This window comes from Lotus japonicus, chromosome 5 (genome assembly GCF_012489685.1).
Source record: "Lotus japonicus ecotype B-129 chromosome 5, LjGifu_v1.2".
NCBI lineage: Eukaryota > Viridiplantae > Streptophyta > Magnoliopsida > Fabales > Fabaceae > Lotus > Lotus japonicus.
Genome location: NC_080045.1, coordinates 16,014,572 through 16,036,953, shown reverse-complemented (window position 1 = coordinate 16,036,953; position 22,382 = coordinate 16,014,572). Strand labels below are relative to the sequence as shown.

General features: G+C 34.8%; 3 protein-coding genes across 7 annotated transcripts; 1 reads left to right on the top strand and 2 right to left on the bottom strand.

Moving 5' to 3' along the window:
- Positions 1-464: 464 nt before the first annotated feature.
- On the bottom strand, positions 465-3,629 carry LOC130718290 (fructose-bisphosphate aldolase 6, cytosolic-like). The gene is made up of 3 exons (XM_057568839.1): positions 3,471-3,629; positions 2,424-2,651; positions 465-1,680 (listed from the first exon to the last, which is right to left on the bottom strand). Exons 1-3 carry the CDS (start codon positions 3,496-3,498, stop codon positions 860-862), a joined length of 1,077 nt encoding a protein of 358 aa, XP_057424822.1. The 5' UTR covers positions 3,499-3,629; the 3' UTR covers positions 465-859.
- Positions 3,630-6,048: 2,419 nt separating this feature from the next.
- LOC130720229 (protein YELLOW LEAF 1, choloroplastic-like) lies at positions 6,049-10,492 on the top strand. Of its 5 annotated transcripts, none has more exons than XM_057570856.1 (7): positions 6,057-6,189; positions 7,178-7,335; positions 7,607-7,667; positions 8,191-8,264; positions 8,381-8,514; positions 9,026-9,098; positions 10,072-10,492. In XM_057570856.1, exons 4-7 carry the CDS (start codon positions 8,219-8,221, stop codon positions 10,272-10,274), a joined length of 456 nt encoding a protein of 151 aa, XP_057426839.1. In that variant the 5' UTR covers positions 6,057-6,189; positions 7,178-7,335; positions 7,607-7,667; positions 8,191-8,218; the 3' UTR covers positions 10,275-10,492. The 5 variants fall into 5 exon arrangements, with proteins under 5 accessions (XP_057426838.1, XP_057426839.1, XP_057426837.1 ...); XM_057570854.1 differs by having other exon boundaries at positions 6,059-6,189; positions 7,610-7,667; XM_057570853.1 differs by lacking the exon at positions 7,178-7,335 and adding an exon at positions 6,564-6,633 and having other exon boundaries at positions 6,084-6,189.
- An 8,748-nt stretch (positions 10,493-19,240) lies between these two features.
- Positions 19,241-22,084, bottom strand: LOC130721435 (peptidyl-prolyl cis-trans isomerase FKBP17-1, chloroplastic). Its single transcript, XM_057572235.1, has 4 exons — positions 21,685-22,084; positions 20,508-20,630; positions 20,088-20,204; positions 19,241-19,581 (listed from the first exon to the last, which is right to left on the bottom strand). Exons 1-4 carry the CDS (start codon positions 22,000-22,002, stop codon positions 19,459-19,461), a joined length of 681 nt encoding a protein of 226 aa, XP_057428218.1. The 5' UTR covers positions 22,003-22,084; the 3' UTR covers positions 19,241-19,458.
- Between the last annotated feature and the right edge of the window lie 298 nt (positions 22,085-22,382).

Genomic DNA, 22,382 nt, shown 5'->3' with positions numbered 1-22,382 from the left:
GTTAGTTAGTTATTAATTTATTCAATTTGGTTATTACATAGTTGAGCATTTCACTGTTAGTATGTTGTAAAAATACTTAAATAGTGCTTACATTGTATCATTTTATCATTTTTCATAATAATTGATTACTGGTTGAAGTGCTCTTCCTCTACCGTGCCTTTTATCTTTGATCATGTTGAAGGACTCTATGTTCCTAACACGGCCCAACAAGGATCATAGTACCTTAAGAGACTTCAAAACTTATGCAGGCATGAAATTGTACTTTGAGATCCTAATTCCAGGTATGCAAGAAAAGGCAGAGCACTTTTCATTACAGGGGAAAACAAATGGGGAAACGCCAAAAAGGAAACTGAATTAAAGAGGGGCAAAAATAAAGAGAAATGCTATTTCCACACTGTTTTCTTCTTTACACTTTTATGTCACACCTACTTGCTTGGAAAACTAGAGAGAAATAGAAATAAAAATAGTGCACTTAGAAGGGTATTTCTCATTTTATTATACAAAAAGAAACTAACTTGAAAAATGTGTAATGTCGAAAGTGTACAGATACAACTAACGAGCTTGTTTGGTTTACCGTTAGAAATTATGAAAACGAGATGTGTTATTTTCGCTTTCATACTTTTCAATGTTAAACCAAGCAGGCTCATCGTTGCTGAAAAGTAAATGCTGATCAAGCCAATGCAGATGCAACTTGAAAGCCATTATTCTTGCTTGGACCATGAACCCTCCATTGACTGAGCATGGGAAGCAAAAAAGTGACTCTAATTTCTAAACCTACAAAAGATCACCATAGCCTTGAATGCCAACAGTGCAAACAACACAAAAACAAGTACAATTAGAAGCTCACTCCATCTTAGTATCAGTATTTGTAATCCTTGACATGGAGAGACTCTGAGGCACCCTCAGCAAGGTTAGCATCACCCTTGTAACTTCCAAGAGTTGCTTCTGAGTTCGCCTTGCACCTGGTGAGGAATGTAGCCTGAGCCGTTTCAACATTTTCCTCCTTCCCAGCCCAAGCCTTGAGAGTGCTCTGCTGAAGTGCCCTCCCAAAGGAGAATGTAAGAGACCAAGGCTTCTTCCCCTTGAGCTTGTTCATCGCGTTGAGGTTCACGGTCGCCTCCTCCTCGCTCTGCCCTCCAGACAAGAAAACTATCGCCGGAACCGCTGGAGGAACAGTTCTCAACAAGGCTCGAACCGTGTGCTCAGCAATCACCTCCGGAGCAACCTTTGGAGAATCTGATCCTGGTGTCACCATGTTAGGCTTCAAAAGGGTGCCCTCAAGAAGAACATGGTGGTCATTTAGCGCCTTGTAGCATGCTGCGAGAACGCGCTCGGTTACATCAGCACATATGTTGATGTCATGAGATCCATCCACCAGAATCTCAGGCTCCACAATGGGGACCAAGCCGTTTTCTTGGCATATGGCAGCGTATCGAGCCAAACCGTATGCATTTTCATGGATTGACAATGGAGATGGTTCGTTTGGACCGATTTTCAAAACGGCACGCCATTTAGCAAACCGTGCACCAGCTTCGTAGTACTTCTGGCAGCGCTTGCCAAGGTCGTCTAAACCCTGTGTGGTGGTTTCTCCATTTGTCCCAGCAAGTTCAACAGTGCCCTTGTCAACCTTAATACCAGTAAGAACATTAGCTTCCTTCAACACGTCCACAAAGAGTTTTCCTGGAAGACAAGATGTTCAGGGTCTAATAGAGTGAAAAACATGGCAGGGCCATAACATAAACTGTAAAACATAGTTGAAAAACTCTGAATTATCATTAAACCAAATACATATAATAAAAGTGTAAATAAGATGTTCATTTCTTTCTCATATGTAACTACTCATCAAGTACTGCAATAGAACATGCATGTTTAGAAACTCTTTTCAAGTGATTTTGAAGATAGAATCAATTCTAAGAAGAAGTTTTTGGGTTTCAAAGTTGATTCTCATGAAAGAGAAGTTGATCCAAACATGCTAAAAGTAAAAATGTGACATAAGGACAGGGATTTTAGGAAGAGACAATTGGTATACACTATACAGCATATAAAAGCATAAGATTAATACATAAACATAAATCTTGAATTGAATGAGAAAATCATTATTTCAAAAAGTAAACATGAATGGTTGAAATATAAGCATGTTTGGAAATCTTTCTATGATTGATTCTAAAGCCAAAACTAATTCTGAGTAGAAACTTTTAGGTGCCAGAATTGATTCTAAGGAAAAATAAGCTGATCTAAACATTTTGTAAACTTCTACAGCTCATCATATTATTCCAGTTTTCCTATCTGTAATGGGTGAGTGTTAAAAGAAAAATATATGCAACTACCAGTATCTGAAATAAGCCTATGGCTACTACTTTGTGAATGTAAACTTTATTACAATGTAAGGTCTTATAAATATCATTAACAACAAGAATCAATACCTGAAGCAGTCTTTTGGTACAGGGTTTCCTCAAACATGATAACACCACTGAGGCACTCTACACACCCAGGGGCCGTGAATAGGAGCTCGCGAAGAGCACGCCTATTTGATTCAACATTCTCCACTTTGATGCTGTCGAATCGCTTGCCAATTGTGCCTGTGGACTCATCAGCAGCAAGGATACCCTTTCCAGGAGAGCCAATGTAAGCAGCATTGGCTATGAGTTCATCTGCAATTCATGCCAAATCATTCAGAAACATTAACCACCAGAGCAAATAAAATTTGAATGTTTAAGTACTAACACAATAATAGTCTTATTTCTCATGAAGCAAAATGAAGGGAGGACAAAAATTAACCACTCCTAGCCCTCATTCATGATCAACAAAGAAACAGAACATGACCAACTTAGTGCATGTTTGGATACACGATACAAAATCACGATAAAAGCAAAAGCATGGTGGACAGCCCAAAATATAAGAAAGTTGCTTTTGTCTACCGTGATTTTGGCTCACCACAGTTTTCCGTGAGTATCCAAACTGCAATTGTTTGAATAATTGAGCCAATATTTAAGATTTAACGTTTATAGAAGGTTATTAATTGAAATATTTGTTAGATTCATATTTACATACATAATCCCAACCAAAGGGCGTAACATGAATTTAATATCATGCATGAGGGACAAAGACCCATTAAAAGACATTAGATCCAACTGTTTTGTGTGTGAGTAAAATTCACAAATAGTTATCCAATCAAAACACACAACAATGAACAAAAGTTCAAAATTCCTATCCTCTGTTCATCTGGGATCATGAACAACCATCCACAGCACAAAAAAAAATCAATTTTTTACCGTAGAAACGGCATACTCAGATGATCCACAACGTCTGAGCAACACAATACATAATGCATGCGCAAAAACAAAAGATGGAAATGAAAAGGTAAAGAAAAACAATCCTTGAAACCATCTCTGATAAGGAGTAATAGATCAATGAAAAAGCTTATAACGAAAAAGAAGAATTGAGAACACACAACATGAACAAATATTCACCTTCGAACTTGCTCTTGAAGGCAGACATGGTGGCTTTTGGTGGCTTTGTGAGATCACAGAAGAATGAGAAGGCTTTGGTTTGTGAGGGTGTTTCAAAAGCAGAGAAGACAATATGAGAAAGGAGTTATTTGAGGTGGAATATTTATAAAGGGGTTGTAAGAATATTTATAAACAAATTAATGGAAAAGTAAACATCAATGGGCTAAGATTGACAATAGATATGGAAATAATTTTCTTTTAAAGGAGAAAAAGAAATTAAGAAAAGTTAAATTGGAAAGGGGTAAAACAAATTCATTGATCGGCTTTCTACTTTTTAATACGCAATGATGAATTAGTCTGATGACTATCAATTATGCACACATACATTTGTAGTCACAAATTCAATTTGTCCCATTAATATTGAGCTGTTAGGATTTTAAACATGAGTTTAATGGATATGCACTGACAGTGTAAAATAGTTTTACACAGTCATCCAATCAAAGCATGCCACAGAGATAATTACATTTGACTTTAATTTTAATTAAAAGAATAAGATATTTTCTGATTTGGCGGAATTCAATTGGATGTCTGTGTAAAACTATTTTACACTGTCAGTGCATATCCATTAAACTCTTTAAACATATATTTTTAGTTTCTTAACACATATATTTGTATTTGATTTAACAAGATTCAATATTAATCACAGAATTTAAATGAAATGTATATTTTTTTAATAAATCCAGTGACTGCATGAAAATAGAGCTGCAGCCAAATCGTATCCACACCACAAAGATGGCTAGAAATTCGAAAATGTTGGGGGAGGCTTTGGTTTTAAAGTTTGAAGGTTGAACATTGACAAAGACCGAAAAACAAGTAGAACCTTCGCATCTGCCTACAATTCACGCCACACCTGTGGTTCCTTTTTCACCACTTTGTCAACCTTTTTCCTTTCTTAGTCCTATTTTCAATTTGAACATTTTATTCGTTTGGTCAGAAAAGAGCAATGAACTTTGCATTAGCATTTCTTGACATGAAAATAGATCATTGATTAATATAAGCTAAATCTTAAAAAGGATAAAAGATATGAAATTAAGGTGAGGAATTCTAGCTCCTACTCATCCAGCCTTAAGCTTCATTTGGATGTGGACTTAAAAAAAGTGGGAGGATACAAAATGAGATGAAAATGAAAGGATTTTAACACTTTGCTTGGATGACCAATGAAAATGGGAGAAAATAACACACAATGAAAAGAAATATACTTTCTTTTTTGATTTGTCAATTGTCTATTTTCATTTCCAAAGAGAATAAAAGAAAAGTTGATAATATGTGTAGTTGATATTTATAATTTTTTTTCTTAATATTTTATAAAATATGAAAAAATGATAAAGACCGGTTATGGCGGCGGTGGTGATTGTGGTGTGGCGATGACATTGGTGGTAGCGGTCAGAGGCGGATCTACCGCCTGGCCACCTTGGGCCTGTGCCCAGGCTCTGGCAAAAAAACAAAGTTTTTTCTTTGGCCCATATCATATTTTGGGCCACAAAAAATAAAATAAAAATGGCAAATGTAAAGGTAAGGGAAAATTCAGAGACTACTTCATAAAAACAAAATTCTGAAACCCTAGTCTTTCACTTGCTGGATTGTTCATTGCTCACGCACGGCTTCACCACTTCCTTCACGCACGGCTTCACCTCTGTTCACCCATTGTTGAATTCAATTGCTCCCTCCACCAAACCACCAAGCAAAAGCAGGTCAAACTTCTTAATCAATTGTGACTTTGTCTCCGTCCTCTGACTCTGATTCTCTGTGAATCGATTTTGTTGGCGTGGGTGGGTGAGGCCGTGAGGGTCTGGAACTGTATCTCTGTGAATCGATTGTGCTTGCGTGGGTGGGTGAGACCGTGAGCCATAGAGTGTGAGACGGTGAGTGAAGCAAGGCAGTGGCGGTGGCCTGTGGGTGAGGGTGAGTGAAGCAAGGGGAGTGAAGAGGGAGCGGCAGTGTGGTGGCCTAAGTGTGATTTTCAGTGTTCTTAAGTGTGATTTTCATATAAGAGAGTGTTAGAACTTGAGAGAGATTGAAGGTGAGAGTGAGAGTGAAAGATGTGAAATTCTAAGATGAGTTGCAGTCTTATATAGGAGTTTGAGACCGCCCCGAATAACTTGGCAATTCACTTAGTCAAAGTGAATTAAACAATTTGCATGTGTGAAATCGACTTCATTAATTACTCTAGTCAACTCAAATTTTTCACTACCACTCTACCACCTGATCTGATGCACCTCGTTACTCGCTTGGACCATTAATTCCCCTGGGTCTATGCGAATTCATTTTGCCACTACCACCCGACATCGCAAAAGCTTGGAAACATGCTCGCAAAGATTCTTTCAATTCGCACCGAGCCAAGCGAATTACACTCTCCAACCACATCACTATCCCATGTCTATAAAACCACCTAGCTAGTAATTTATACTTTGTTAACTATTTTTTGGTACTATTTTTATTTTTCTTGCATTATTAAAAAAGCAACGCCATGGTTGAAAACGGGTAAAAATGAGAGGGGGGGAGGGAATTAGGGTTTAGAAAAATGAAATTGTTTATTACAAATAAATAAGTAAGAGATGGTGCATTTGCTTACTATCGTTTTGGTTTCGGAGGGAAATTTCCAAAACTCCAAAATATCTCAATTTCCTCCGATCCATCACACCACCGCCACCATCACCATCACCATCACCGCCACCGCCAGGTTCTCTCTCTCTCTCTCTCTCTCTCTCTAAGCAAGATTATCACAATCGTTTTTCGCTAAAAAAGCCCTAACTACAACGAAGTAGCTCATTGATTCAATTACTTGTTCCTAAGTGTGATTTTCAGTGTTCTTGCGATTTCGATTCGATGTTCACATCTCGCAGCCAGACCTAGCTAGCTCGTATCGATCTTCTTTGTCTTCGATTTTCGGCTGCGGTCTATTCAATAGACTGATTTCTCTGTAAATTTCGGATTGCCTATTTGTATGCGATTTTTTTAGTTTTTTAATTGCTGTTTGTTGATGAATTAGTAGTACAATTTCACAGCCATTGATGCGTTGTTGTGATTATTTTTTCATATTTTTTTAATTGGTAGGTTACAGGAGAAAATGAAATGAAATTGAATTAGCAGAGTTAAATTTCCCAGGCTGTTCTGGAATTTCTTGGTAGGTTACTGGAGAAAATGAAATTGAATTGAATTAGTAGTTAAATTTCTCAGGATATTCTATAATGTTGTGAAAATTTCTTGGTAGGTTACTGGAGAAAATGAAATTGAATTGAATTAGTAGTTAAATTTCTCAGGATATTCTATAATGTTGTGAAAATTTCTTGGTAGGTTACTGGTGTTTGTTGATGAATTAGTAGTTTATCTTTTGCTACCTGTAGCAATTAGAGGGGATGATGGTTTCTTGGATTATTAGGAATGGGATTTGTATTTTCCTTCTCCCATGCGTGTTGGTGCCTGTAGCTAGTTTTCAATTTATAGCTTTGTTTCATTCTTCATTCCCGTGTTGTTTTGGTTCTTGTCTTTTCTTATGTTCCCCTGTTTTGTTTCCTTGGCTTTTTGGCCTCTTTTAACTTGTTTGTACTTGCTCTATTTTGTTACTCTATGTTAATTCTTGTATTGTTTTTTCCTTGACTACCACAACTTGTGCAATTAGCTATTATGAATTTATGATATATATCTCTGCATTTTCCTGTTTTGAACAGCTTGTGAGCCAGCCCGTGAGCCAGCCTGCGAGTCGGGTTGGGTTCATATTTCTCTAGCTCGTCAAAATATGGGTTGGCCTGACCCAACCCGTTTCCAACCCAACCCGTGACAGGCTGTCTCGTATGGGTCGGGCCAGCCCATATTGACAGCACTTAAGGTAGTGTTTGGTGGCAGAACGGAAGGGATAGAACAAAATGGAACATGACAATATTTGTTTAAGGGGAATATTTATTCATTACACATTTAGTTATGACATTAAAATAGTTATTTATCACAAAAATGTATTACTTAATAGTTTATTTGACTCCTTAGAAGATAATGAAAAAAAGAAGATAAAATTGTAAAGAAATAAAGCAGATTAGGCAGCGATTATATATCTAGCACAACTCTAATTGCGAAACATTGCCTAACACCGCCTTCTCCGTCAGAAGCGTGTCCGAGGCCAGACACCGTATCAAGCCGCCACAACCACCAACCACCAGCTTTCAGGTAATCGCCCCCTTCACTGCTTTGTCATTTACTTGTGATCACGTTGTTCTATGTAGGTTTCGCTATGCACTTTGCTCTGTGAATTTGTTTTTCTTCGTTCTTATCGATATAATCAATTGTGATATTTTGAGGAACAAGAGTATTTTATCGGTTCTAGATTTCTGATTCAATTCCCACGTCTGTTTGTCCTCTCTCTCGTTCTCGTTCTCGTTCTCTTAAAAGGGCTTTTTCCTTTCTTTTGCTGAAAAACTGAAACTGGGTATTAGGTATGTTTTGCTGAATTGATTTGCTGAATTTTTAATATATTGGTATAAGGTCTGAGATTGCTCTTGTTTTAGGGTTTTTTGTTTTGGTATGTGCCATTTTACATGATATGTATCCGAATATGCGATTATAGTTTTTAAATTAAACATTGAACTTTGTCTAGGCTTCACAAAAATTCTGGCTCCGCCACTGCTCTTAGCTCATTATATATTTTGTATTCGAAACTAATAATTTGTAAATTTCCATTTTATTCGAACAGCTAGCATTAGGTCGTTAATTAGAAGCTGATGTCAATGGAAAGCTGCGTTGCTTCATCACCTCGACTACTACCAGGTATAATAATTTATGCATCTCCGTAATTGATCTAATCTTACTAACATATTGCTGTGAGAGATGTGTGTGAGAAGTTACACAAATAATGGATCATGTTTTGCTCTTTTTGTATGCAGTCATTGGTAAAATTCAGTCTCAAGTACATGTTAAGGGTACTGGACCAAACATAGTCGGGATGCCACACTTACCATTTAACATCAGGAAAGAAGAACTTCAGACTTCTACGTTTCAAAGTTCATCCCGTGGTATTGTAAGTGCTTCTGCTTTGGTAATTTTCTTTGGTGTTTGTTATTTGTTTGCTCTCTTGATGTGGTGAAGTGACTCGATCATGTAAGGGCACTTAGTATTATTGCATTACAAAATTAGGTTCTGTGAAAGTAAACTCGTAATCACTAAACATTATTTATCCAACAAAGGGAGCTCAGGTCCATACTCCACTGCCTCTCCCTCTTTCCTTTCTCATATAGACATTGTTCAGGGTTCCATCCGGTACGATAATTCTTTTTAAGTAAAGTAGTGGACATTTGTTATTTTGTGTTGAGTGATTCCCTGATGAAACTTCTGATATATTTTTTTTGGCATGGCTGATATTTTATAGATTGATGATGGAAGTAAATGTTGTGGGTGTTTATTATTCCCTTACTTTCAGTCACAATCTTGCAACTTGTGCTTATTTGTTGGTGAATCATTGACAAATGCTTATCTAATTTTTTTGTTGATCTACAACGTTCTGATGTCTTGTATTGTGCTTCTCTCCACAGAATGCTAAATGTGCTGCTAGTGCAAGTGCAACCCAAGTCCTAAAACGCAATGATCAAAAAGTTATTGTTCCCGGTAATAAGTTCTCTCCTGTATGACTCCTCTATGAACTTACGCCAAATATTTGATGCACTTATATTTACTAAATTCTATAATTTGTTTTACATTGGAACAAGGTTTCACCACAATGTAATAGGCCTTTCCATTTGCTATGCTAATCATGACGTGCGTATTCATTTGTTTAAATATATAATTTTCATTCATCTCTCTTTTTTCTCCCATACACATTTGTGTGTCTTCTTTAAAATTGTTGATTTGGAAGAGATGAGAGAATCTGAACATATTTCATTAATCTATCTTTACATGATAAATTCTAACCTATTTATATATGCATGTTTGAAGAGAGCCCAAAACCAAATATTTTATTAATCTATCTTTGCATGATAAGTTCTAATCTATTTATATATACATGTTAGAAGTGAGCCCTTTAAGGGCCCAAAACCACAAACTAACTACTATACATTCACACTGCCCCTCAAGCTGAAGCATATAGGTCATAAGCACCAGCTTGTTATAAATGAATTCAATACTGGACCCCCCCTAAGGGACTTTGTGGGAATGTTAGCTAGTTGATCTTTAATAAGGGAAAGAAGTAAGAATATTTAGTAATGAAGTTATGCACGCTCAAATGCTTCATTTTTTTCTTAAAGCAGTCATTTGAAATGGATAGATAATGGTTTTCTTGAATCCCTTCCCCTTATATTCATTATGCAAGGGATTGGTATGATCCGCTGTTCTTGATTCAATGTCGGTTAATCTGTTCAGTAAGTAGATAAACTTTCTGAAGAGAGGAAGAAGAGCAAAAGGAACTTTAAAGATTAGAAACAACAGTAAATTATGGAATGTTGAGGATCTACTCTAAACAAATGTCTATATAGATGTTATTTTTCCCTTGATTATCTTGTATCATTTGATTTTGTTATTAATGTTTTTATGTTTGTAGTCACTATACAAATATAACTTGCTATCGCTTTATCTGAAATGACAGGCAAACATGACCCTAAAATTGATGACAATGGGCCCACGTTTCCACCTCGTGACAACCATGGCAATGGTGATAATGGAGGAGGTGGCGATAAGTTTTCAGGTGGTCTCACTCTTTTGGGTGTTCTTGGCGTCCTAGATGTTTTAAAAGACGTAGAGAGTGAATGGCGAAAGAAGGAAAAAATATCTTTCGAGCTTGAAAATTAGACGTCATATGTGGCAGTGAAATAGTTTTGGGAATGGTTGAATTAAAACATAAGATTATTATCCATAAGCATGGTTTTCTTTCTGTCCATTGGCCTGACTATTAGTTAGCAAATAAATCTACTAGTGAGCAACACTTCGGTTTTGCTGTGATTACAAACATTAAATTCACAAATTAATCAGATAAATACACATGTTACCTTGCCCATTAGACATAAAAAGTTAGCAAATGCATTAAAAATTTACAAATATTTTCTTGTTCACATTTCAGCTTCCAATTAGGGTAGGTTACATAGCGTTTCAAAGTACTTGAATCAGTTGAATACTTGAATGACAAATTTTAACTAGAGGTTATCAAGCTATTCAATTTCTATATTGCACTTGTTGAATATCTTGATTGGTCTTCATCCTCGTCATCATCTTTCGGAAAAAAAAGTTTTAATCTTTTGGAATATGGGAGTGTGCAGTGTTCTTTCCATTTAAATTTTGACTCTTAACTGTGGTTATTATCCAATATTGTTTAAAATGTTTTGAATCAGAATCATAATAAGTACTTCCGTGTTTTTTGCCTAGTTATTTGATCTCCATAATCACTCAATTGTTCATAATTTGTTGAAAACCATTGTTGGATGTATGTTTAACCCAATTCTTGGAGTATAATTTAAGTTTTCTAATAGAAATAGAATACCGATTATATTAACCAGCTACTTTGTTGTCTCCACAGAACTTATGTTCCTCAAGCGATTTCATACTAAAATTAACTAGGACTCATTTGTTGTACTGAAAACACGACTAATAAGTCTCAACCTCCTGATCCAATAATTAGCAGCATTTATTTGAAAATGTGACCAGAAACCACTTAAGGTACTCAATATTCTTGATCCAAAGATCAAGCTATCAAAGTAAAACACATCCCTCTGATATCAATTTTCTTCTTCTTGGTTGGTTCTTAATCACATTGCAATCTCCATCTCTATTTATGGGTTTGTGTGATATCTTTTAGCGCGATGGGAGGGTAGGGCTGACGAGTATCACAAACTAAAATGAAAACATGAGAAAAGAAGTAAGGCCAATCTTCAATCTGTGACACCCAAAATCTTGGGGTGCACAAATGGACGGAAAGCATAGTGTCACTCAAATCAGCTACAATTACTCATTATACAAGAATTTTTTTATTGACATGATATCATGCAAGATGTAATATATGTAGGTGAGACCTTCAAATTCTTGATCAGATGGTTCTTTGGTATGATATAATATAATATTCCATCTATGTGTAGTGCTGGTGTAGTACCGGTTCTTATTGCCTTTTAAAAGTCATTTTTTCTTTGTAAATGTGGTAGGAATATTTATCTTTCAATTCATAATATATTAAAGAGCCAAGTTATGGAGTTGTCAATATAATTTCCAACTTCTATTTCCACTAATTCCACTAATGTGGAGCAAACGGAGGCTAAAATCAAATCAGCTTAATATCGGTGGCTTCGACCAAATGTTTATTGTCGTTAAAAGCGGACGACACAACGTAAAACATCAGTTTAGCTGACTTTGAGCCGGCCCAACACATATGACAAAAATGGCCGACACTAATTTATTTCTCCAATATTGGTTGTATAGGTCAATATTTATACTTGTTAAACTGATGTTAAGTTATGGAGTATAATTTCTTATTTTTTCATCTAGCATTAACTTAGCTGATGTTAACTTAGTGATATGCAGACCTCATCATGAGTAATAAGAGAATCTCATACGGCTTCAACCACCTAATAATATAATTCCAGTATGTGATTATAAGATAGACATGGTAAACACACATCACATATCTACACACAATATATATAATTTCACATAAATGAGTTAGCATTACGCAAATGAATAGCCTAAATGATGAGTATGAACTCGAATTCATGACTATTTCCAAAAATTGACGGAATCTTCTCCACCTTAGTGTTGCGTCACACATAACAAGTATATCACTCGTGGGAATGGATGATCCTACCACATATCTCCATGCATTTACTCTTCGAGTCAAAAGATGTGAGAAGTTCACGTTCATCAAATGCTTTTATACTATGAAAATTAATTGACCAAGTATTATCATATATTTTCTCAATGAAGTGCGTCATCTTAGTTCAACGCCCTTAGAAACAACCTGAGATGAGAATTGTTTCTCTCTTAGATGAATTAGCTGTTGAGTAAAGAAATCCACATCATCTCTATAAGGTCAGGGAAATGAATTGTCATTATTGATTCGAACAAACATTGTAAATGAACATTGTTATTGGACTTTCAAATGTATCATGATTCCCTTATTATAAGGCTCAACTTATTTTTCTCTACAAGACTTGAATCAAAGGTAAGAGCTGTCAATATGGGTTGGAACCCGCGAGCCAGCCCGACCCAACCCGGCTCGTGACAGGGTTGGGTTGGGTAAATATCAGCCCATATGGAACCTGGGCCAGCACAACCCCACTCGTTTAGCCCGCGGGTTGAACGGGTCAGCCCGCGGGTCAGGTGCTTTTTAACTTTTTTTTTTAAATGTTTTGTTTGGATTAGCCCAAATTCCAATTAAATTTTTTAAGAGAAAAAGAGATAAATCTTTTTTTAAATTTAAATTATAGAAACCTTATCCAAATCACAAAAATCTCCTGGAAGCGGTGGTGGTGATGGAGCTTATAGTGATGGTGGTGATCAAATCAAATTATACTAGTGTTTTTTTTCTCGTGCGTTGCACGGGGAATATGTCTATTGTATTTGATACATCAATTAATCATGAATGTGATTATGCGTGTTCGTTTGAATTTATTATTTTATAAAAAAAAACATTTTAAAAGTTTATTGAACATAATTAAATCAAACAAATTTTCAATATTTTTATTTTCTAAAAATAGAAAACAAAATTCAAAAATTTTGTTTTCTAAATTTTAAAATTTTGGAAATAAAACAATTTTCAAAAAATGAAAATTAAAAAAAAAGAAACAACTTTTTTTTTATCAAACCAAACAACCCATAAAGAAGACAAAGTAATGGGAAAACAAGTTAATTTTTGAGTTATTAACATATTTAGAAAAATAGAGAAAGACACACAAAATTTGAAAAAAAAAAAGAAAAATAGAGAAAGAGAAATTTGAAAGAAAAAAAAAGAATATTTTCATTCAAAATTTAGGAAGAAAGAAAATGAGTATGATATAATTATTATGTGTTTGGTTGTATAGCTTCTGAATCTAAATAAGTAATGTGGGCATTAGAAGTATGGCTGTATGTGAATGCTTCTCGTGAAGGCCTCCTTCTTCTAGTAGTTAGTGATCAAATGTGCATCGAGGTGGGTATTTACAAGGCATTTTGACACTCAAGTCAGCAAAGTTGAATGAGAAATCAAAAATAGAGTTAAAAAAATAGTGTGTGTGTACGTTTAGGGTATGTTCCCCTCGTGATGTATATATACATAGGATTATTGTAACAAACGCTGAATCAAGTTCTAATACAATATTATCCTATAACAGATATATAAGATATTATGCAACATCACTTTAACTAGGAATCTTTATTCGCACAAGGCGTATGATTTATTATAGAAAGAAAAAAATATTTTCTAGACCAAATTCTTTTACCTAGTGAGTTGCTGGTTCAAATGGTGCTAGAATATTCCCCTTAAAAAAGATTTAAGGTCTAAGTCTTGTGTATAAAAAGAACTTTATTGTAAGAGTAAGCTCCACCAAAATGTACATGTTTAACTTCGAAAAAAATTCACCTTTAGAAGAAATAAGAGAAACTACAATTTTTCATCTCATCTTCCAATTTCTGTATATAGCATTTAAAAGTGGCGAGACTCGCTTTATTTCCATTTCAACTAGTTCCTCCTCTTCAGCTCAAAAATCAAACCCAGCATACAATTTTTTTTTAAATGATATGTCACTTTTTCTTATAATTGATTTTTACCAATTTTTTTCTTCTTGTCTCATTCTATCAAAACTTAATTCTTTTTTCCCATGTCAGTGCAAATTCTCTTCTTTCTCACCAAAGGGTAAATCATTAAAAAAAGTGTAAATTGACTAAATTCAACCATTAACTACAAATAAAATATATTTAACTTATTCAATAATCATATCGGGCCAAGACACGCCTTATAATCATATTAATAATCAAGTTTTATCATATATATGCATGCTTAGCATTATGATGATAACTTTTTTATAAACCTGTTGCTAATGACAACATAATGCATGCCTGGATGCAGGTGAGAAAACGACTATTTGTTTCTATCTTTAAAATATGCGAAAAGTCTACTGGCATGTATTCTTTTAAAGCATTTGATTCCTCCGTTTTTGGTTAACTGTTCTGCTCGAGAAAAAAAGTTTGTTCTTTTACATGTTCATTTAGAATATATTTTTTCTGGTACAGCGGAAAATAAACAACAAGGGAAACGACACTAACAAGCTATAAGTTTATCCTCTAGCAATAGAGGTTGAACTTCAAAACATGGATCCTGCCAAAATTGCAAGCCCAGGGAGACCATTTCCACTCCGTACTTAGCATACCAATCAGCCACTAAGTTGCACTCGCGAGGAATGAGCCTTAACCGAGAGTCTCATTGCCGTCGGAGAAGGCCATGAACAACCTCCACTACTGGGCAAAAATGAGAGCTCTCTTCATCCTCTAGAGAGGTTAAAATCTATGCACAATCTGTCTCAACTACGACACACCGAAACCCTGCATTCCAAGTCATGTGAAGACCATCACAAATGGCCAGCAGCTCCGCCATGAAAGCGTTCTCCCCCAGTTCCATCGACGAGAACGCAACCTCCCACTTGCCATGGCAATTCCGAACCACGCCGCCACCACCAATACGTTGTTCGCCTTCTCGGAAGCTCCCATCAACGTTCAATTTGACAAACCCGTCTGGAGGCTTTGACCCGCGACAGCTCATGCGATCATTCTCCCCATTCTCGACCTGGGTTTCCTCATCGCCAGAAACTCGATCATCGTGGTCCTGACGAACCCGCCTCCAAGCTTTCTCATTTAGATTTTTAATAGTATTAACTGTTTTTTTTCCAAATAATGCTCTTATAAAATTAATAAATGAAGAGAGATGATGTATAATGTACAGGGTAAAAGAAAAATAAATAATATTTTGATCAAAGTCATTTTTGGGTAAAAAAAAGATAAATTATACTCTCAAAGGGTTGACCTCTAGACCTCCCCTCTCCAACTGTATATCACTCAACTCTTACCAATTAAACTATTATTTGAAAATATTTTTTATTATATGTATTTTTTCTCTTTTTAGACATCTTATAAGAAACTGAGGGAGTAAATGATTTTTATAATTTTAATGAAAACTCTTTGTTATACTAATACTCTGTTACTAGATATTATACCCGTGCGTTGCACGGATTTATTTACGATATTTTTTAATATTATATGAAAATTACTATAATGTAATTACATAAATAATAAATATTAAAATATTTCTTACATATAAATATAACTGAAAAAATTATTGTGTTTAGATCTCGAAATAGATAGTATTACAGTTTTTTTGATGCATTAAATTACTTGTATTCGAATTCTCTTTTTTTTGGGAAGAGAGATTAATCTCACGGCTTTCGGCTGTGGGGATACCTTGGTATTCGAATTCTCTTTATGTAAATAAAAGATATTACTGAAATATAAAAAAAAATTGAAAAAGAAAATATTATTAATAACATAAGAAAACTTGAGAAAATATTTTTACTACTATGTTTTTCAAATAATACACACATGCAGTATATTTAATAGTAAATATCTTTCAGAGACATTCATTTAATTTTGAAACTATTTTTCTAGATTGTTCATTAAAAAATTTTATATTTACTACTATTTAATTTAAATTATTAATATTGTCTACATATAAATATGTTTCTTAATTTTTTTTTCTCTCAATTTATGATTGATAGTTAATATTCTAACTATTTTTAAGTACTACATAATAAATTTTTCTTTTGTATATGAAAATGAACAGTTGACAATTAATAGTTAATAATATAGTTAATAACATAAAATATTCATCAATAATTTATTACTATCATTACGTTCAAAAAAAAATTTTATTACTATCAATATTAAGAAAAATCACAAATTATTTTGAAATTATTTTTTAAAATAACAGAAAACTACATTATAGTCAATTTAAACAACATGCATAATCATTTCAGATTTTAAAAGTAAATTCCTATGTTATTGTACCCATATTGAGAGGAGATATTTCTCAAAACTCTAATATTATATATATATACATATATATATATATATATTTCTCTTTAAAAAAAAAGTAAATTCCAAAAAGCATTCAACCATTAACTAATTTCAATATTTAACATGTTTATTTTTATTCAAAATATATTAATTCGTGTTATTTTTGTATCTAACTTTAGCACTTAATTTTTTATTTATACGTAAAATGTAGCAATAAGTTTTGTTGGTTAATTTTTAAAATTCATCAACTTATGATGATAATTAAAATTAAAATTAAAATTCTAATTTTAATTTTAATATATAAGAGTTTGAATTTTTTTTACAATTAGTTATAAATGTAAATTTTATTTTACTATATATTTTTATTAATGTAAAGTTAGTCAATTTAAATTATTATTATTCAAAATTTGTCTTCAAGTTATAATTAATAGTTAAAATTTAATCACTATTAAAAATTATTTTAAAATATGGGAAATTGAAAAGTTTTTTTTAATTTGGAAATTGAAAGGTTTAACAATTATTAATTAATATAATGAATAATAAAGTAAATGTAGTTATTTTTTAGTTTTGTATTTTATTATCTAATGTATTTAATATTAAGGTGGTAATCAATGCAAAAAAGTTCAAGTCTCCTTTACATATATATATATATAGATTGTCATCCTCTTGTTAAAAAAAACTCTATTATTGACATTGACTCTTGATTAGCAAGGAATAAGTTAAAGTATGGAGGACCGACACTTCACCATCAATGACTCAAATCCGGGCTATTATTGGGAGGCTATTAATATTTATTATATCGTGTTAAAATAAAATATGGTAGGAACATTAGTGTTTCTAAAAATTAAGGAGTGTCCTCAAAGGATAGTTTAAGTGATAAGAATTTGGTGATATATGGTTTGGGACTTTGGGAGGGGAAGGTCGATGAATTAGTCCATAAAAGTAAAATTATCTTCTTACCAAAAAAAAATTAAGGAATTAAATCTAATAATCATGATTTATTTTTATTTTCTCATATAAGAACTCAGACGGCGTATCAAGTGAGAGCAATGCTTATTGTAAGATATGAGAGCATCAAATCCTAACCATACAATTTAATGTCATTTAATGATCATGTGACTTTTTTAAAAAATCATGTGATTTTATGTTTTAATCTTGACCATACATATTAAATTTAATGGTTAGGATTTGATGTTCTCATCTCTCACAATAAACATTTCTCTCACTTAGTGCATGTGAGATGTAGAGTGTGCATGTGAGATGTAGAGTGAAGAACATGTGTGTCTCCTAACTCGAGTGTCATTTTATAGGCCTCCTTCTTGCCTCTTAGACTGTCGGTGGTTTCTCCTCATCATTGCTAAAATCATGATTTGGGGCATTGTCGGTTACTGGGGTTAATGCCTAGGGAATCGTTAGGGCAGCAGTTATGGAATGTTCCGGGGAAGTGGTCTTGGTTATTCTGTTGAGACAAGGGGTCATAGTCCTTCAAGCCCTTGGCATGTGCGCTTATTTGGCTTAAAGGTCCAAATTTGTTTGGGGGGATCATATCCCTCTAAGCCCTTAAGCGTGTGCACTTAGTGGGCTTTAAGATCCAAATTCGTTCGGGGGATCATAGCCCTCCAAGCCCTTAAGCGTTTATTGGGCTTTAAGGTCCCTAAATATCCATTTCCTCCATCATAACTCTCACAAAGTATTACGCAAAGGGTCCACTTAAAATCATAGCCATCCTCCTTCTACGAAAAACTTTGTCTGCTAGGGTTTCTCTTGAACTGAGTTGCCACCCCCTTGGGGGCCTCTCCCCCTTGGGGGTTCCCCTTTTTCCTCCACTAGGGAGGTCCTTTTCCCCACATTAGGTGGGTTTCTCCCACATTAGGTGAGTTATCTTCCACTCTAGGTGGATCGCTACCCAATAAATGGGTTCCTGTTTGTTTTTCTCTCTTGTGTCTGGTTTTCTCCCCTTATTGTGGTCACACAGATCTGTTCCATCTAGTTGGTCTTTGAACTTCCGAGCCGTGCAGCCACCGCCACGCCGTTTTGTCACTGCCACGTTCGCGTCTGCTCCTGCGGCCTTTTCTAGGCATCATTACCGCCTCCACCAGCGTGCGGCCTCCACCGGTGTCCACCAACCACCAACAACTGCCTCCTTCATCTTCATCGGTACTCCATGGTCCTTTCATCCAGATCTGATTTTTGCTTGCTTGGTCCCCTGTTTTAGAGGTGTTTTGCACCTGGCCTTGAAGTAGAAAAGTGCAGACGGCAGAGCCGTCAAGGTTAAGAGAAGCAGGTTAAGAGAAGCGACATCTTATTCGTTCAATATCAATTTTTCGCTTTGTTTGAAGCAAATCAAGTTTGGGTTGAGCTTCGGAGCACTGCTGTTTTCCATCTCCGCCACCATCAACCGTTCCACCATCTTCTCTCCTCTGTTGGGCTAGGGTTTGGAGACTGACTAGGGTGTTGTCATGGGCTCTGTGTTATGGGCTTGGGTTGCTTGATTGTTCTTGCAAGTAGTTTTTTAATCTCCTTTAGTTCTAACTTTGTTTAGAGGTATACTAAGAAGTCATGAGCTCAAGTGTAAGAATCTGACTTGTTAGGCTATATGCTTTGGCATATGTTTCTATGTATTATGCGGGCTTTGCCCATTTAGTTGTACCACCCTCTTGGGTTATGGGCTTGGCCCATGTTATCAATGAATTGCTCACCTTTGACCAAAAAAAAAAAAAGTATTACGCAAAGAATAATTCAAAGACTGAACTGATTGGAGGGGATATTATGGGAGTCCATACATCAAAACTAGCTCTATAAGCCATTTTTGAAATGGCGTTGTTCATTTTGAGCAGAAGTGCAAAACTAATTAATCATGAAGTAGAGGTCATGATATAATTGCATAATCTGCAATAGACCAAAATCAATATACATTACAGAGAAAAAAAGTCGAGCAATATATATGCTGATATCACTGGTGCCTAAGGCTAACCAGTTCAATATCAAAAATAAGTGTCCCTAAAGTTGAGCCTTCACCATTTGCAAGCCGAGTTGGATTAAAAATGGTAGTGAACAGCCTCTGCCTGTCAAAGAACTTTTGTTTTTGGAGGAAGATTGGAGGAGAAAACCAAAAATTAGTATTGTAAGAATTAAAGAAAAGAGATTCATACTATAATCTCAAATACATTTGCAAATTGTACATCGTCTAAAAAGGAAAGGGGGAAAGATGGATCACAATGAAGTTGTCTAAAAAGGAAAGGGGGAAAGATGGATCACAATGAAGTTGTTTGGATACCGTTCAAAAGTGTGAAAACAGAAAATTAACATATTTTTAGACACTTATTTGCTATAGTACTTTAATAAATTCAACAAAATGTGTCTCGACATGTGTTGTTTTTCCGTTTTCATACTTTCTAATGTGATCCAAAACGAGAAAATGTTAAAAATCAATCAGATCTCCTTCAATAAATTCAACAAAATGTGTCTTGACATGTGTTGCTTTTCCGCTTTCATACTTTCTAATGTCATCAAAAATGAGAAAATTTTAAGAAATCAATCAGATCTTTATCCTAAAAGTCTGGAACAGAAAATACTTCTTACATTAGGTGGGATGGGCTCCTGTGATGTGTTCTGGTAGCCAAGGGAAGGAGGTATGATGACTCTACGAATACCACCTACTTTCATCGATCTCACTGCAAAATCAATTCCAGCAATTACCTGCAGCATTTGATTCCAAAATATGATTAAGTCCTTTCTTAATATGACATGAGCATAAGAACCGATTTGATTACAAATTTACAACTTATAAAAAATGCTTCATTTAGAAATCTGACGTTTTGACTGTCCAAGCACAAAGAGCATTGAAAATGGAAATTTTAGAAAAACATAAAGGTTAAAATTTGCAATTTAGGGAAAGGAAATATTTTAGTTTTACATAGGCGCAAAATGAAAATGTACATATCAGAAACAAATAGTAAAGGCTTGATATGCTCAATTGCCAGCAGTGATATAGAGGCTTACCTTGCCAGCACCAAGGACAAAGACAAAAGGATTAGGATCCCCATTCTCATCTTTGTGGTCATAGGTTGAGTCAAAACGCCATCCTTGTTTTGCTGCCAGCCGGCCATAGTAATGAATTGCAACCTTCAAAATAAAAACATATCAAGAATTATCACCGAATCATAATGAATATAGCAAACTACTAAATTTACACACATATGCATGAAATTACTAATTAAATATAATCATACAACTTCTCTTATTATACCAACAATTTGAAAGGCATAAAACCAGTTCGATTGTTTCAATGAAATTATGTTTTCTCAGAATTAGTTCAGAAACTAACTATTAGAAGTCTCACATTGACATTGACTAGAGATATGATCAATATAGGCCCCGTTTGGAAAAACAACTTAATTAAGTGCTTATAGTCATAAGCGCTTATGACATAAGCGCTTATTCATAAGCTATTTTTAAAAATTTATTGAAATAAAATAAAAATAAGCTGTATATAAGCATAAGCTGTTTTTCATAAGCTATCCTGAGTAGCTTATGAAAATAAGCTGAAAATAGCTTATGGCAGGTCATAAGCTGTTTGCATAAGCCCTCCCAAATACTGGCATAAGAGCTTATGCTGTCAGATAAGCTCAAATAAGTTCTTCCAAACTGGGTCATAGATTTAAATCATAAAGGATAGGGCAACCATCACTCCTAGCTAGCTTTTAAGGGTAGAGTTAGCTCTAACTCAAATTCTAAGATGATATAAGAGTCTATCTTTCTTGGAGACCTCTCATATATGGACTACTCCGCATATATTCAGCCTTTCTAATTCTATGCTCCATGTGTCCAAGTGATAGGGTATGTTACGTGTTGGGGTATGTTAGAAGTTCCACATTGATTGAAAAGAAATATGGTCAATATAGTCCTTATAAATGATAGAGCATCCCTCACCCCTAATAGCTTTTGAGGTAGAGTTAACTTAACCCCAAATTCTAAGACTAACTCAGCATAAAACCAGTTCGATGGTTTTGATCAGCTTATCTTTTCCCGGGATAGATTCTACAAATCAAAACTTGCTCACATGAACTTCTTCTGAGAATTCATTATAAAAGGAAATTCAATAATCATGCACTGAATATGTTATATAGCATTGGATGGCAATAGCTATTGCATAAAGGATGGAAGAAGAGAAAGATACCTGGTCTCCATTTGCGGGAACATCACCTGAACCAACAAGGAGGTCCAATGCCTTAACGCCACCGGAATTGGGGAGCTCAAAGAATTCTGAAATGGGGAATTTAGAAGAAATGGGAGAAGAAGAGGAAGGAGGAGGAGGAAGTGAGAAGATGAATGCTGAGAAAGTGGTGGAGATGAGTGACAGAGATAAAGATCTTCTTGGAATTGTAGAAGATGCTGAACAAGTTGCAAACATGTTATTATTACATCGATGTGTAGAGTAAAGGAGAGGGGCACAGACACGTGTTGTTCTTGCAGGGACACAGATTTCTCTTATCATCTTCTTTTTCTCAGTTGTACTAGAACTAGAACTGCCACCAAACAAGGACTCGAATCGAAACTCTTCTAACTTGGTCCATTGCGATTAGTAAAGGAAAATCAAATATTGATTAAAAATCTACAATATAGGAGGGCTGGGCCATTAGCTTATTTTAACTGAACTGAATTGATAGTAGCCAGACTCAATTGTTATTCAAACTCCTCTCACATTTATTTCAATCCCACTTTTAAAGGTGTTACTCACACACTTTCAAAGTGCGACCATAATATACTTTCAAAGTACATAAGTAACGCACCTTGAAAGTGCGAGCGGAAAAAAAAAATTGTAAGGGATATTCCGAATTTTACGAATATAACGAGGGTTGTAATATATGTGAGGGG